The sequence below is a fragment of the Nipponia nippon genome, unplaced genomic scaffold (assembly GCF_047370975.1).
Source record: "Nipponia nippon isolate SJK-2023a ecotype South Korea unplaced genomic scaffold, ASM4737097v1 scaffold_5, whole genome shotgun sequence".
NCBI classification, from domain to species: domain Eukaryota; kingdom Metazoa; phylum Chordata; class Aves; order Pelecaniformes; family Threskiornithidae; genus Nipponia; species Nipponia nippon.
The window spans coordinates 44,641,615-44,656,412 of record NW_028262369.1 but is presented as its reverse complement, the minus strand read 5'-3'; the positions used below and the strand labels follow the sequence as shown (position 1 = coordinate 44,656,412).

Sequence of the window (14,798 nt, the reverse complement as noted above, 5' to 3'; positions counted from 1 at the left end):
TAACAGATACTTCCAACGTGAATCCTGGAGCAGTCTATCACATGACTCAGAATTTTTACTTCTCAACATGTATTCAGAGTGAAAATGCCTCATAGGACATTAACATTAAACATCACTTTCTATTCTATACCTATGTAAACATTTGCCTTCAGTATTAACAAGGCTATATTTTATTATTCCCAACAGATTTTAAGTTCTACTCTGGATCATGCCATACAGACAGCAAACAGTTTGAAGAAAGCTACAGAACGAATGGTACGAGCAGTTTCAGAAGACCTAGCTAAAGTTAAAAGAAAACAGCTTTAATTACCCAGTTTCAAATGCTATATTGTTTTGCTGGTTGAAACTGACATGTCAGTATCTCTGCAAATATAAAATGATAAATACAAAGACAGGAAAGTCAGCTAGCTGACTTTGCCAGCTGCTCTGTAACTATCAGTACTAAACCAAACCAGAGCATATTGATAGTCACGTTTACACTCAGTCTCAGAACTGGAAAACAAATTACTAATTCTACTGAAAAATCTTTATGTTGGCTAACCCATTACTGCATACAGCTACATTCTCTAAGCATTTACTTAATAAAAGTTGGCTTCACAGCCTCATAAAAATTGGCTTAAACAAGTAAAGTTAACTTTTTGACTTTTGATTTTCCCCCACCCCCAAATAGAAGAATACATCTCAGTCATTACTACATGTATTTTCTTCTCACACCTTAACAGCAGCTGCTTAAGCATACCACAGGGTAACAGCCTCTGCACCCGAGACATTTATAAGCATCATGCTGACGTACCAAGTCATAGTTAATGTATGTAATTATTTTGTTTTTAGCATGGCCTACATTGAGAGTTGTTTGTTTTTAAGATATTTCCTTGCATGTCTCAGTAACTGAGTAACACCATTTGTTGTCTCTGTATTCCTAACAATTAAATTGTCTGTTTCTTCAATGTGGTGTCCTTACCTTGTCAGATACACCTGGCTTTGAGATTTTAGCTGATGGTAAGTAGATTGGAAAATTTTAAAATATTGTAGAAATACAGTCGGCCAAGAAAAGTCATCTATTATTTTCCTTCTGAAATCCATTTAACTGCAGTGATTAAAAGCAAGCAGACAGTTAACAGCCTTGTATTATCAGGGATGCTATTCACTGAAGCAATTCCAAAGTATATAGGGACTGATGGAAATCAAGTTAGAAGTGACAGTGCATTGCTTAAAAAGGACAGTCATTTTCAGACAGACCTGAGTGGTTTCATCAGTTGATGGATACAGAGATAATCCAGACTCTGTTTACACAAGCAGTGATAGCTAAACTTGCTGCTGCATACCGCTGATGTACTAGCCTGAGTCAGTGGCTTTTTTCAGGGCTGCTTCCGCACTTCACAGCCAACAAGACCATTAACCTTTCTGTTCTCCCTTAGGCTCTTACTGTATATCCTTATAACTCGATTTGCCTCTGCTTATTATCCATGTTTTTGCTTTATTTAGCTTAAGACAACAGCACAGTATAGTGAAGAGCTCACACCCCTGTGCTAGATTAATGTTTGGAATGTCCCTGTTATTACTTTGCAAATGAACTTAATAGTTCAAGTAATCACTGTATGCTTCCTAGGTCCAATAAAAAAAAAAAGATTAATCTCTTCCATAGAGATCTTTCCACACCACAAGAACAGCTAGACCTTTTGTTTATCCTGGGTCACTGTCTGAACCTGCTGTCCTGGGCCTGACACCAAATGCCTAAGAAAGAACATATTTAGTAAGACAAGCACGTAGTGACATTTCCTCAGAACATTCTCTAGCAAACTGAAAGCTCAAGAGTCCTTCCAAATCAGTAGTAATATCTTTATATTTAATAGCCCTACTGAAGATTTTTCTTTCACGTATGCTGAGGTTTTTTTCCCCCCTCATATAACAATTTAAAGCGTGTCATTACTGCACAATGTCTCAGATGCTGCAGGTCCTTTTGTTTTGAATTTGACAACTGGAAGTTTCCTGTGTTACTTCACGCACTGAATAGGAAGGTAACATGTCTGTTTCTTCAGTCTGCACACTAACATTTTTGAAGCCTCCATCACATACTCCTCCATCACCTTTTTTTCCCTCTTGATCAAGGATCCTATTCTAGCCATTCTTGACACTGAAATTGTTCCATACCTTTGATTTTCCTCTTAGTCATCTCTGAATCTTGTCCAGATTCAACTTAAGAAATAAATTGCGCTTGGAAATATAGATCTTTATTATCTAGGGTAATCAGACCAACATCTGTGCTTATGTGAACCTGGGCCGCACGTATGGACTAGGTATCTATTTTAAGATGTATAATGTGAAAACAGGAACTTTCAAAGTTGTAATATACCTTGTACACGTACTCTAAAATATTAGGGTTTGGGGGGGAGACGTTTATCTTGATACAACTCTCTCCCATTCTTGATCTTGATAAAACAACTCTTGATGTAGAAAAGAAGTAGCTGAGAAGATCCTTGGGAAAAAAAATAAACACCTTTACAAGAATTATTTCCTGCCCCCTCCTTCACAAGCTTCTGTAAGAAATCAGGAGCTGTTCTGGGCTACATATTGCTGTTAGATTTCTTATCTTAAAGCATCTCTATTAATCCACCTTTATAGTAACGTTTGGCTTTGCCTTCTGGAAAAAGGAGGTGATGGATTCTAAAACTCAAAAGTCTTAGTCTTGTATTTATCAGCTATCAAATTTTGAGCTTGGAAAAAGCCTAACTGGTGAATGTGTAAAAGTAATCCAACATTTCAAGCTCGTATTTCTTCAACTCTGTGCAACAAATAAACATCAATACAATGGATTTTATATACTACTGAAATCAATTATTTCAGTCCTTAAGTCGGTCACTTTGATATCAGTTGTTTTGTTCTGTACTTATTGCTTTTAAGCTTTGGAAATAGGAAAAAAATTGCAACTACATACAGCTTTTACACTGACTTGGGTTCTTCTTGCCACAGTGTGAGGACTATATATAATTTAAGTGTAATTGTTTAATACTGATTTCAAAGTGTGCATCTTTAGCAAGAAAATGTTGAACACTACGTTCCTTAAAGATGTACTTTTACTCTGGATTTTTACTGATGTTTATAGTTAGAAACTAGGATTCAGAAAAACGTTATAGATATTTCTGCTAAAAATTTTTTTTTTTAATTTTGATACACATGATGTTTGATGAACCAGTTAAAAAGGTGTTGTTCCTGTACTCCTATTGAAAATAAACTCAGCATACATTAGATGCCTAACTCATGTAGATGCATTTGAAAGCTACAGCCACTTATCCTCATGATGCCCCATGTCCTGCAACATTTTAGAATCATTACATTATGTTCACCAGTTTCACTTCTGATGTAGGGGGGGAATTTGACCATTTTCCACCTTCTAATTAACTTAGAATGAACTTACCTAGCAAAAGTGTTCTCTTAACCTCCTAGTTAACCTGAGTGCAAAATTAAAGGAAAAGAAACAAAACCACCTTTCTGCAAAACAAAAAATTAATACCCTTACAGTTGGGAAAAATGTAAATAAAAAGCCATGAGTAATCGATTCTTTTTCATTATGACATTTCTCTCAGATTCTACATACAACAAACTAACATTTCAAGGCACATCAATACAACATCCCTTTAAGAGGTTAGTAATTTTAATTACTTAGGTAATTTTCTGAGACAAATCTGAACATTACCAGTATTACAGAATTAATACAATTTAGAATTTATTTGATCCCCTTCAACACAAATTTATGTATTTCTTTCTTAGTATGTAACAAAGTAGAAGAAAACAGTAAATTTTCTTGAATGTATCGTGTTTTGGTGTTTGGTTTGCTTTTTGCTTTTCTTTAAGTTACCAAGCCATTTGAAAGATTCAGCTGCTTCCCTTCTTTTCCTCTCCTCTTCCCCTGCCCCCACTCCCTCAATTTTATGAGGGAGAATTTATGCTTAAAGTTTTGGAACTTCTATATCACACAGGCAATTCAACTTCTAAAACAGATGGACTATGTAGACACAATCATAAGGAAGTTTGTAAGAAATTAAGGTTTTTTTGAAAAGCTTTAGTAATAACCCCTGCATATACTTAAATATAAAGTGTACTTCAGTGCACAGTTGACTGCATTTCTCCAAAGTTATTTATTGAAATTAGAACTGCTTAGTACTTCCGTGATTAACTTTCTGCCTTACCCACCACCATCTAAAAAAGCCTTTTGATTCTTCACAACTAAATATATTTAAAGAATTTTCAGTGAGTTACTTTACAGAAAATATTACAGTTTAAGACACCGCACTTCTGTGAAATATTACCATAAACTCATATTTACAAATTTTCTTCTGAAGCCTCTACCTAAGAACCTAGACCCTTTTTAATTCAGTCATTTTTAGAAATAAACTCTATTATAGAAAGGTTTCACAGTTCTCAAAGACAATTCCAGTTTATATATAATCACGATAACTTTTAGCATAATTTCTTAGGAACGCACACTTTTGGAAAAGCACTTGCAGTGTAGCACTGCCCATACTAAATGCAACCTAAGAAACACACGTGTGTTGTTTTTTTCCTCTCTCTGCCTTCTACTCCCCCAAAAAAGCAGCAAATTTAAATTATAAAATGACATTCCATTAGTCAGAACCATGTAGTGCCCTGGTACAGTATTTAGAAAAGTCAGTTCCATAAGAATATTTACATACTATTTGTCTTTTCCTAATTCATCATAAACATCACCATTTCTATTCATCCTTAATGCAGACCATATCCTTCGGCTTATTAAGGCTCTTCACTTCATCCAGTAGTCTTTTAGGTGTCAAAATATGAGTAGAACCTGACAAAAGAACATAAATATTAACTGTATCAGTCTGAAATTCTGACTTGCAGACATTACCTCTTTAAAAATCAGTTACATGCCAGTGTTTTTTACTGTACCTGGAAAACTGAAAAGTACAACAGTTCAAAGTGTTTTCACGTATTATCATATAAAGTGTCATCGTATAAATAGAAGTGTCACCATTAGGTGGGCAGTGCCCCTCTTCCACACACTGAGACATCCACACATTCAGATTAGGACTCTTTCTTTGGATACAAGTTTCAAGTCCCCGCTCTGCCCAGTTTGAAACACAGGCTTGAACCTGGGCCACTTTCGCTGTATGCAATTGCCCCAGCCTGCAAGAAACCTGCCTGTTCTGTAAAAGGGTGAGTTAATGACAGGCTTTATCCTAGAATCAAGAAACCATCTGGATTAAAGATTATCACAAACAGTAGTCTTCCACAGAAATATCAGTTACAGAAAACTGGCTTTTACTGACTAACATTTCCTTGAAAAATTTGCAACAAATTCCAAGTCTGGAGCAGCAAAGCAAATCCCTACTATTCTTCAGGAGTGCACAACTACCTCTCTTTTTCTCATAGAGAGTGATTATAACTTCAGCTGTAAAGGGTCACCCTACAGTTATAAAGGGAACTCTTAACTGTTTAAGATTAGGGCTGTCTTGAACCTTTAGTTTTAGTAGTGTCAATCTGAATGGGCTAATATTCCTCGAGTTCTGAATCAGGAACACAAGAACATTTTCATCTTATAGTAAGCCTCATGGAAATTCAGCAGTTATCACCTTCCCTCAGAAATCAGGATTACAAACAAAACTACAGGAATCATCCCTAAAGAAAAGGGAAGATGGCGCTGTGGTTAGTGCCAGTTGTTACAGTGAAAGAGTGACCCACACTAAACACGGTTTTGTAAACAAGTCTCAGATGAAGAAACTGTCTTGTTAAACTACATTCCTGTTGTCCTGGTCTTTCCATTGCACCTCAACACTAGGACCAGTGTTAAACCTACCTCAACCACCACCAATGAAACCAGCAAACAAACAATAAACCAAAAAAACCAACCACACACACACATCCCTCCAACACCCCCCACTATTCTGAGGTAACAGACTCTAGATCTCAGAATCAATGTTGTCATTGCTTTAGGGAAGAGTATTTATTTATTTAAAATTATGGTAGATAGATTTAATCCTTTTTGAAACTCAAGACTAAATTTAATTGCCAGACATAGGCATCTCAAGCAATTTAGAATGCTTTAGATGACCCTGCACCCAGACACCAGCTGCCACTGCAGATGGATACAGGTCTCTGGTAAGGTTCTGTATCTAGGCATTCTATATCTAGGAGCTCTCTTTTGATATATCATATATGCAAATGTTTTAGCACCTAAATTTAAATAGCATTACAGGAAATGATTATTTGAAGCACAGCAGCTGATGGAACAAGCGTCTGCTGCCTCTGAAGCATTAACTGAGAGATTACTACCCAAGCTGGTAATTCATGCATTTACTGCTGAATCTTAAGAAGATTAGGGAGATTACTTCAGTTTTCAGGGCAAAAGCTATAAATCATGGTGTGGTTTCCGAAAAGTCTCTGAAGAAACCACGACAAGAACTAGAAGATGTTGCAAAGTCAACTAAGCTACATTGAAAAATGTGTTGTTTTGTTTTTGTTTTTTCTTGGGGGGGGGGGAGGGGCGGGGCTTTGGGGGTTTGTTTTGTTTGGCGTTTTGGGTTTTGGAGGGGGGGGTATTTTGTTTTTTAAAGAAAAAAATACTTATCTTCTCTTCCTCCTAAAGTGAGTAATTACTCACTAATCTAGTGATCTAGATCTAAACTAGTCTGCCAGCTTTCCTACTACTTCCAAAAGCATGAGGGTAATAAGTGTAGCTGAAGGCAAAGCACAGGCAGATGCAAAAGTTTGTCAGGAAACTGTAATGGAAGGAAATACAGATCTGTTTAAATACTTTTTGCTATACATCAGGCTATTTCAGTAATATATTCCTCTGACATAATTATGATTCTTCTGTAGAGCATAACTGTATCTATTATTCTTAGTATCTTGCTGCAAAAAAAAAAAAACAACCCAAACATCAAGTAATCTAGATAAACTGAAAAGATACTTCTAAGTGCATAGTTTTAAGAAATATACTGACCATAGTATTAGTTTACTGAACCAACTTAGGGAATGTAAGAAAAAAGGTCCTTACATTTTTCAGAAACACATGCAGTAAACTCCTACATACCACCCTTTTCCCAAGACAAGCTTACCAATAACAACTTCACAGGACTTGTAGGCTTGAGAAACTTCGTAAGCACTGCGCATCTCAGAATATGTAATTCCTCCAATCACAAATATAATGAGTCTTGCACTACTCTTTCGCTCAGCTTTGTAACTAGCTTTAGGTTTCTGGCGCGCACTGTGAAAGATTTCATAAGATGACATTTATATAGCTTTACTGATTAATTTTGGTAAAAATTATTCACTTCACAAGCAGTAACAATTTCTGTCATGCAGTTCATGGTTTGATTGTAATTTCAGCAAAAGAATTTAGACAAATTGATCATTAGAAGAATTTTAACAAAAACAAGTCAGCATGTTACTCAAACTATTCAGTTATCAGAAGGGGCAAAATAAATATAAAGCAAAAACCTTCTTGCACACACAGCTCACACACAAAGGACTCCTACTGAGCAGCTTAATTCTGCATGCTAGCAATTCCAGTGGCATTTTTCATGAGAGGTTCATTTGAAAAAGCTAGAGTCTTAGGTTTTTCAGTCTCCAAATGTGAATGGAATCTCTAAAAAAAATATTTGGCTGTTATTAAATAAGATTCAGATAACTAGGAACAAAAAAATAAAGCTCTTAAAATATACTTTCTAACACACATATAGTAATTGCAGATTCAGATTAAATCATCTGCAGTCCTGATCTCCTTGCTAGGGTGCCTAAAAGATCCCCAGGTTTCACCAGCCTATAAGACAGAGATCCAGTTACAACGTACAGGGACTTGCCCTGGTGTTTCCTTGCATTGATCGTCATAGTGCATATCCAGGAACCTAAGGACACACCAACAGTTTGGTTAGCAGTGGAAGTAACAAAACTATTTTCCTAAGGCTGTGTATCTGTACCTTTTGTCTTTTATTTAGTAAGGTACAAATTCCAATTCAAGTGCATCCTCCACATTTAGGATATGTGTGATGTTTCCTTCACTATGAATTCCAGCATCTGATTAGTGCAGTGAGCATTCCTGAGATAGAAACACTCGCCTCTATTCAGCTGTCTCACCATTTACATAACACTACCAAAAGTGATAAAGCTGTCAAATTGGCAGGTATTGGTCATGAGGTTCAAGAGCTAGTGGAATTAAAAAGGGAAAGAAGGGACAATACAAGTTAGTGAGCTAAAATAAAAAAAATTCCAAAATCACCTCTCGGTGCTACTTAGTAAATATATGCAAGTACACAGAACGCACCATTTCACATTCATTGGTAGAGAATGCATTTCAAGACCTCCAACTTTTCTGGACTTCTGTAAACCATCCCCTGACAACAGGGGTCAAATGTCTAACAGGCCCGTATTCCCTAATGAGACAGCCTACCGACGGTGAATTTAACTTACTCAAGTGATTAACTTTCAAGAATGACACCACCACTACCACAGCAGAAAAAACTTTCAGAAGAAATGAAAACATTCTTTTTGCCTGATACTGATAATCCATTCCTGAAACTACTGCACACGAAAAAGCTCAGTGGTTTAAACTTCTCATTCTGGGAATATGGAATGTTATTTCTAACTTGGAAGCAAAAGGGAGATACTCCAAATAAAAAGCTATATAAGGCTAAGGAGAGTTATTAAACTAACAACCAAGTTCAGAATGTTTTAGATGAAATAAAAATATAGGTTTTACACATTAACATTATTTTATATACATTATTTCACTGCTTAGTAAGCACAGTTTTATAACGCCTTAGAATGTACATGACAAAAATACTGAGAAATGCGTAAATTATGTTTCATTAAATTAAAAAATTTACCTTACTGCTCCTGAACCATTCCAGGTAGGAGGACACTGGGAACAATAAGGCCAGTCTTTTGAATCTAGTTTGTTTTCTATAGCATCCTGAAGGGCAAAACAAAGACCCAGTTTAAACAGCCACATGGACCTAAAACCCACCAAGTTTCAACTTCCAGTATGGATGTCTAACTGGAATTGAATGCCAGCACATGCAATTTCTTAGAACAACCAATCGCAAGCAGCCTTTCATGAACAACACTCCCGTGTAACAAAATCCTACACCACATAATGCTAAAAATTATTATAAGGCTTTTGTATATCACAAGGAATTGGGAGTACCTACACTTTCTTTATAAACATAATATTAACTGTTCAGATTTCACTAGCAGCTTTTCACCTGTAACAACCCTAACATATTTAATTTCTCTATAGCAGTATGCGAGAGAAGTTAGGGTCCCCTGAAGACACAAACATGTGAAAGTCACCAAGAATCTATGAATAACAGCACTGGGTCAGACTAAAGGGCCAGTGAACTCACTATTCTGTCTGACATCAGTCACTAACTGATGTTAAGGAAGACCTTTAAGAACAAAACAACCACACTTCTGGCAAGTAACCTTTTCCAGCCTCTACCGATCTACAGTTTAGATTTGAATTACAGTTTAAAGACCCACTGGAGGAAAAAAAAATATATTAAAAAAAAAATATATATCCAGATCTTTAAGTTACACTGCCAATCACAGGACAAGCTGTTCAAGCTTTTTGCTTTCACTTTCATTTGCTTCACCTTTAAAATGACCTCCAATAAGGAGCATCACTAACACACAGGAGTCTAATGTTCTATATTACACGAACTTTGCTCAACAGACATATTTAACAAAAGTAGCTCAAGATACTATGGAATTTCAAAAAATTGGCTGTAACTGCTCACTTCAGTAAATTCCTGCACTGCACCCATGAATTAACTAGTTGGTCAAATTTACCTCCATAACATCTTTGATAACAGGTGTCCACCTAGAAAGTTGAAAAGTTTCTTCTGAAGAACGGTCCCTTCTTGGGTGTTTATGCTGCTGAGCAGCAGACTGAAAAGATTTTCAAAACATGGTTGTATTATATAGTGCATTTGGTTTTTTGAAACTTAGTCTCAGTTAGTAGCAGGTGAGGGGGGGATCAGTAAGAAATTTTAAAGAAATAATTAATAAAGAAATAATAACAACAAAGAACAACAATTAATACCTGTAGAATTCAGGATACACTAGAAATACTAATTTCAGAGACAAGGAACTGACTAAGTTGGCACTTTCCAAAACCAACCAACTCAAGTCACCATCTAATGATTTTAGAAGGAACACTATAGGTATCTTACTTTAAAAATTACTCATGTTAATTGCTTAAAGGATTTACCACTTATACACATCATAAAACCAAGAATTCCTAGTAATTGCCTGATTCCAGTAAAAGACCTGGATAATACTGCTAAGAGTTGCTGAAAGAGCTGTAGACAAGTGCTTGGGTGGTAGGAAATTACAAAATAAATAAACACATTCTTACTGAAGAGATAACAGGAACATCAAGGTATTTCCAATTTCTTATCATATCACTATCACTTTCTATTTGTACATTCTGGATCAGCTTGTCCAAGTTCTCCTGGGTAGTTCCTTCGATACAAGGAAAACATACAACTTAATTACCATGTGACTGTGAGCAAGACCAATTTTGTCTCACACATTCTGGGCTGTTATTTAGTCCAGGATTTTTTTTTTGTTTGGCAAGTCTACTCTAAGTTTAACATAATACTATATTTCAGATGAAATTTTGTTTAATGGTCCATTTTTGAGACTACAACTCAATATTGTTATAGATTCCTCAGACCCATATTCTGTCAAATTCCTCCTCCTCTACTACAAATGCTTCCCCATTACCTTCATTGTCAGGTTGCAATGGACATGGAACTCCCCCTTTAACAGCTTCAATACTATGTGAAAAAGAAAATTTGAACTGCTGCACACATCCAAGCACAGGAATGATGCTAAAACACTGTATGGATCTGCACTTCTATTGGATCTCTTAACTCCTTATCAATATGTCTTTGCTACTAATTTGAGAGAAGAGAAACTACAGAGGATGGATAGTATTTCTTTCAATCTTTGCCATCAACTCCAATACAGATGCTTAAGTTAACTGAAAATACTAGACTATCCCAAAACTTGAGCTGAAGTCCATACCACTGAGGAAAAGAAAAAAAACAAACAAACAAAAAAACAAAACAAAAACCCAGGGCAGCTTATCATACCATTTGTGCTAAAGATATACAGGAGAATAGCTCTAATTTTGTCATAGCTCTCATGACTTTTGTTGAGCAGAACTGGAAGGAGGACTCTCATCGAGTCTTTCACTTTTTGACCTTCTGCATCAGTTCCAAGAGCCAAGTCCTAAATTTAAAAAAAGTGGTTTTAGTGAGTAGTCATTAAAAAAAGGCATTGTTTTGTGTGTTCTGAAATGTGCTTTTATGAAACGGTAGGTTTCAGGAAACAATCAAGCTGCATCAATTTAAACTCAGTATGAAAAGTCTTTGACATAATTATTTCAATAGTTATAGCTTTATAGTAACACTACATAACTCTGAAACATTTAAAACTGTTTGATATCTGGAATTCATATAAATGCATAGATTTTAACTTGAGATTAGTAGTACAATGTAATGCCTCACCCTAACAGGTGCTTTTCCCAGACATTTAAAAAGGGCTTCCTTCTGCAGAACACAGCAAGGTAACTTCTCATAGGAGTTTTGAACAAAGAAAACAAAGATGATCCTTATACAAATCAGCCAGATTCAAAGACAAAAAAATCAAAACTCTAAAAGCAACTTCTTTACTGGCAGAGTAAGAGCCTTGTACATCTCGCTTAGCTTTAATACTACTACCTTCAAAAAGGGATCAGAAAAAAAAAAAAAGAGACACAACACTTTTGTCAGTTAAAAACAAGTATCTATGCCTGCAAACAAACAAGTCGCATTTGCAGTAAGCTGTTGTTTGGTTTGTGGGGTTGTTGGTTTTTTTTTTAAACATACCTGTTCCGTTTTGCAGAGCCTTTCTATGTTAGATTTGAACTTGTTCATGCAATCTTCTGCTAAGTTAAGATGGACAACTTGCTATGGGGGGAGGGAAATTAAAAAAAAAAAAAAATCACAAGCTGCCATAGCTTGCCTTTTTTTTTTTTTAAAAACACATCAAGCAATAATTTTTACTGGTTACAAGAGTAAATTCTTCAACTACCCTTCAGTACCATCATACATATTCTGTATTTTACCCTTCACTTAGAGATTGACCCCCGTAATACCTTCTAAAACATTAAACTGCTATGCTCTCTTCAATCCTCAAAGGACACAAATCTTAAGTGTTTTTTTACATACTAAAAATGAAACAACTGGAAACAAGTTTTCTTCTCAAAATTTTACAGTAGGTGAACATATTAATTTGGCGAAAAAAGTTATATAGCACACTTAACAGGAAAATGACAGAATAAAACAACACAGAAAAATATAGTGTACAAAATGATTCATTGTGAAGTTGTAGTTACAAAAGACCCCTTACCCTACTAATCTCTTTACGATAGTGCGGCATCTTTTTCATTAGCTGGGCCAGAGCAGATATTGATAACTGCGAAGAAACGATACAACATGAAAATTTTTCCCCCCAGTATTTGACATCCTTATTTCCCTTCCTGTTGCAGCCTTGCTTTTTGTTTTCTTTCCCCCGAAAACTGCTATTGAGATAAGGCTCAATTTCTGTAATAGGCCCATGAATTACACAGATCTGATCAGCTCAAAATAATTAGAGTTATCATGAAAAGTAACAACAGGTTAGTTTAAACAACTTACTTTTCCTTCCGTTGCTTTTCTTTTTGATGAAACTTCTTTCAAAAGCTTTGGTATTTCCCTGAAAAAAAACCAAAGGAAAATAATCAAATGCAACAGTGCCACAGCTCTTAAGATCTTTACTTAAAATCTTAAAAAGAACTGTGCAACAAGAACTTCCGAATAAAAGCAAAAGCTTCAAATATAGGTCTCCTTCAGAGAAGAGAGTGTTTTTTGACAAAGGACACTGAAGTTAAACATTCTGTTTATGATACCTACATAATGTCATTTGCTGCAGTAACTTGCTAGTACTTTATGCAAAATAATCTTTCCGATTTAAGATCTGAAGATACTTCCCAGGAAATAATTTTATTTCCATTTTCCTCAAGAACTGTAATTAATATTAGTAAAACTGCATACCTCTGTATATACTGTATTTTTGAAAGTATGTTTTCTTCCTGGCATTGATTATTTAACAGAATGCAAGCCATCTCTACTACCGCCTGTATTCCTACTTTCTTAACAGCTCAAATACATTCCCTCTCAAAGAAACTGTTATAACTTGCATTTTTAATGAGTTTTTGTTATTTATTCACGTACTCTATCACATCTGCAATATGCTTGTGCCGAATCTTCACCCAGAGCTCATCATCTTCCTCCAGAATAGCCTCCCGTTCCTTCCCAGCAGGTCCTTCTGTTTTGTATCTTCCAAGAGAAATTCAAACAGTTTGATTTGTTTTCCCCTTCCACCCTCATTCTAATAACTCGTTAGAGTATTAATTGTTATGGTTTAATCAACATACATGGTAACAGCAGTAACGTGCACAGGTTTGCACTTATAAGCCAAGCTATTGCCCGACACAATATAATTTACATAAGGATTTTACAGATCGCATTTTTGAACATAGAAGATGCAGATGATTTTTAGAATGATTCTTTGGGGCAATAGCTTCTGGACATTCTTTTAAACCAACAGTAACTAGAGTTTCAATCATACATTTACATGCACCTCAATTTCTCTTCAGCTTCCAATTCCACTGCCCTTTGGCTTCAAATACAAACTGTGTGCAAAGTAATACACACCAAGATTGCAAAGTGCAGTTTCCTGTAAGACGTTTTCTAACTCTGAAGGCAAATGAAGTCCCATTCATCCCCAAAATAGATTAAGTAGGACAAATTACTTCACATATACAAGAAGCATACTTCACAGCATTACGGACCAGCTATTACTTTTCTACAAACAGAAATAAACATATAAAGCAAGACTGCAATCATACTATGTAACATTTTCACATTTACAGAAACTCACACAGTGTATATGGCCGAGAGGGGGGAAATGCACCACCACAGCCAGAAAGCAAAAAATATTAAAAAAAAATTACAAGATTAATTGTGAAAGTCAGATCACGACTACCTAGAAAACATACTCTGCTACATTTTCATACCCAGCAAATTTCAGATTCATAGAATTCTGCATTTTCTATTAAAACATTCACTCAGTTTTTCTGACATAGAAGATACACGTTCCTCTTTGCGTAACTAAACAATGAGGTAATTAGGCCTCATTTGCTGTAGTGGGTCATCAGAAAGCAAAGTCTTACCAACATCTTTGGTGTCAGAACAGTCCAACAGCAAAGTACGTACCTTATTCAAAACAATGTCACACTATTCCAAATAGTGATAAGATAATGCTTATAAACTGAACATGACTTACCCAAGTGTGCATGTAGGATAGAAACATGTAAATTTTAACAACTACACAAATTAAATGACTAGAGCTATAAAAATGAGCATTCCTGAGAAATAACTAAGCTTTTTCTCAGTATTCTATTACTAGTCTTGTTTGCCTTGCTAGGCCAAGAAGGTTGAGAATATGAAAGAAAAGGTAGAAGACCTGAACGTGCACTACCAAGATTTTGCTTCAAGTCTAGTACAAAGTTCTTTGTTTTTAAAAAAATACAGTTTGTTAGACTCAAAACTTAGCAAAAATGCTAATTAGATCCTACCTAATCTCAATTAAATAAGGAAGTTAACAAAACGGAAGTTACAAAACCAAGAGGAAAGACTAATAATAAGTGAAGCAACCCTTATGTAATATAAGCA

The 14,798-nt window shown here is 35.5% G+C and overlaps 2 protein-coding genes across 16 annotated transcripts in view; one reads left to right on the top strand and one right to left on the bottom strand.

The window, feature by feature from the left end:
* The window catches only part of AKNAD1 (AKNA domain containing 1), a 29,787-nt gene that overhangs the window by 11,224 nt on the left and 3,765 nt on the right, over positions 1–14,798 (top strand). For 2 of the 8 annotated variants that reach the window (XM_087733220.1, XM_087733216.1), the window contains one exon: positions 187–2,017. In XM_087733220.1, coding sequence (XP_087589346.1) covers positions 187–193 — 7 coding nt within the window. In that variant the 3' untranslated portion in view covers positions 194–2,017. Of the gene's footprint in view, positions 1–186; positions 2,018–3,584; positions 3,603–14,798 lie in introns of those variants that run through there. The other 6 variants (XM_087733219.1, XM_087733218.1, XR_015698993.1 and 3 more) reach the window with 6 other exon arrangements.
* STXBP3 (syntaxin binding protein 3) overlaps positions 4,118–14,798 on the bottom strand; it is a 25,690-nt gene continuing 15,009 nt past the window's right edge. For 7 of the 8 annotated variants that reach the window (XM_087733227.1, XM_087733226.1, XM_087733221.1 and 4 more), the window contains 11 exons: positions 13,296–13,400; positions 12,720–12,777; positions 12,433–12,498; positions 11,910–11,990; positions 11,550–11,612; positions 11,133–11,271; positions 10,391–10,497; positions 9,823–9,921; positions 8,859–8,944; positions 7,092–7,240; positions 4,118–4,822 (listed from right to left, as the gene is read on the bottom strand). In XM_087733227.1, coding sequence (XP_087589353.1) covers positions 4,731–4,822; positions 7,092–7,240; positions 8,859–8,944; positions 9,823–9,921; positions 10,391–10,497; positions 11,133–11,271; positions 11,550–11,612; positions 11,910–11,990; positions 12,433–12,498; positions 12,720–12,777; positions 13,296–13,400 — 1,045 coding nt within the window. In that variant the 3' untranslated portion in view covers positions 4,118–4,730. The remainder of the gene's footprint in view (positions 4,823–7,091; positions 7,241–8,858; positions 8,945–9,822; positions 9,922–10,390; positions 10,498–11,132; positions 11,272–11,549; positions 11,613–11,909; positions 11,991–12,432; positions 12,499–12,719; positions 12,778–13,295; positions 13,401–14,798) is intronic. The other variant, XM_087733223.1, reaches the window with a different exon arrangement.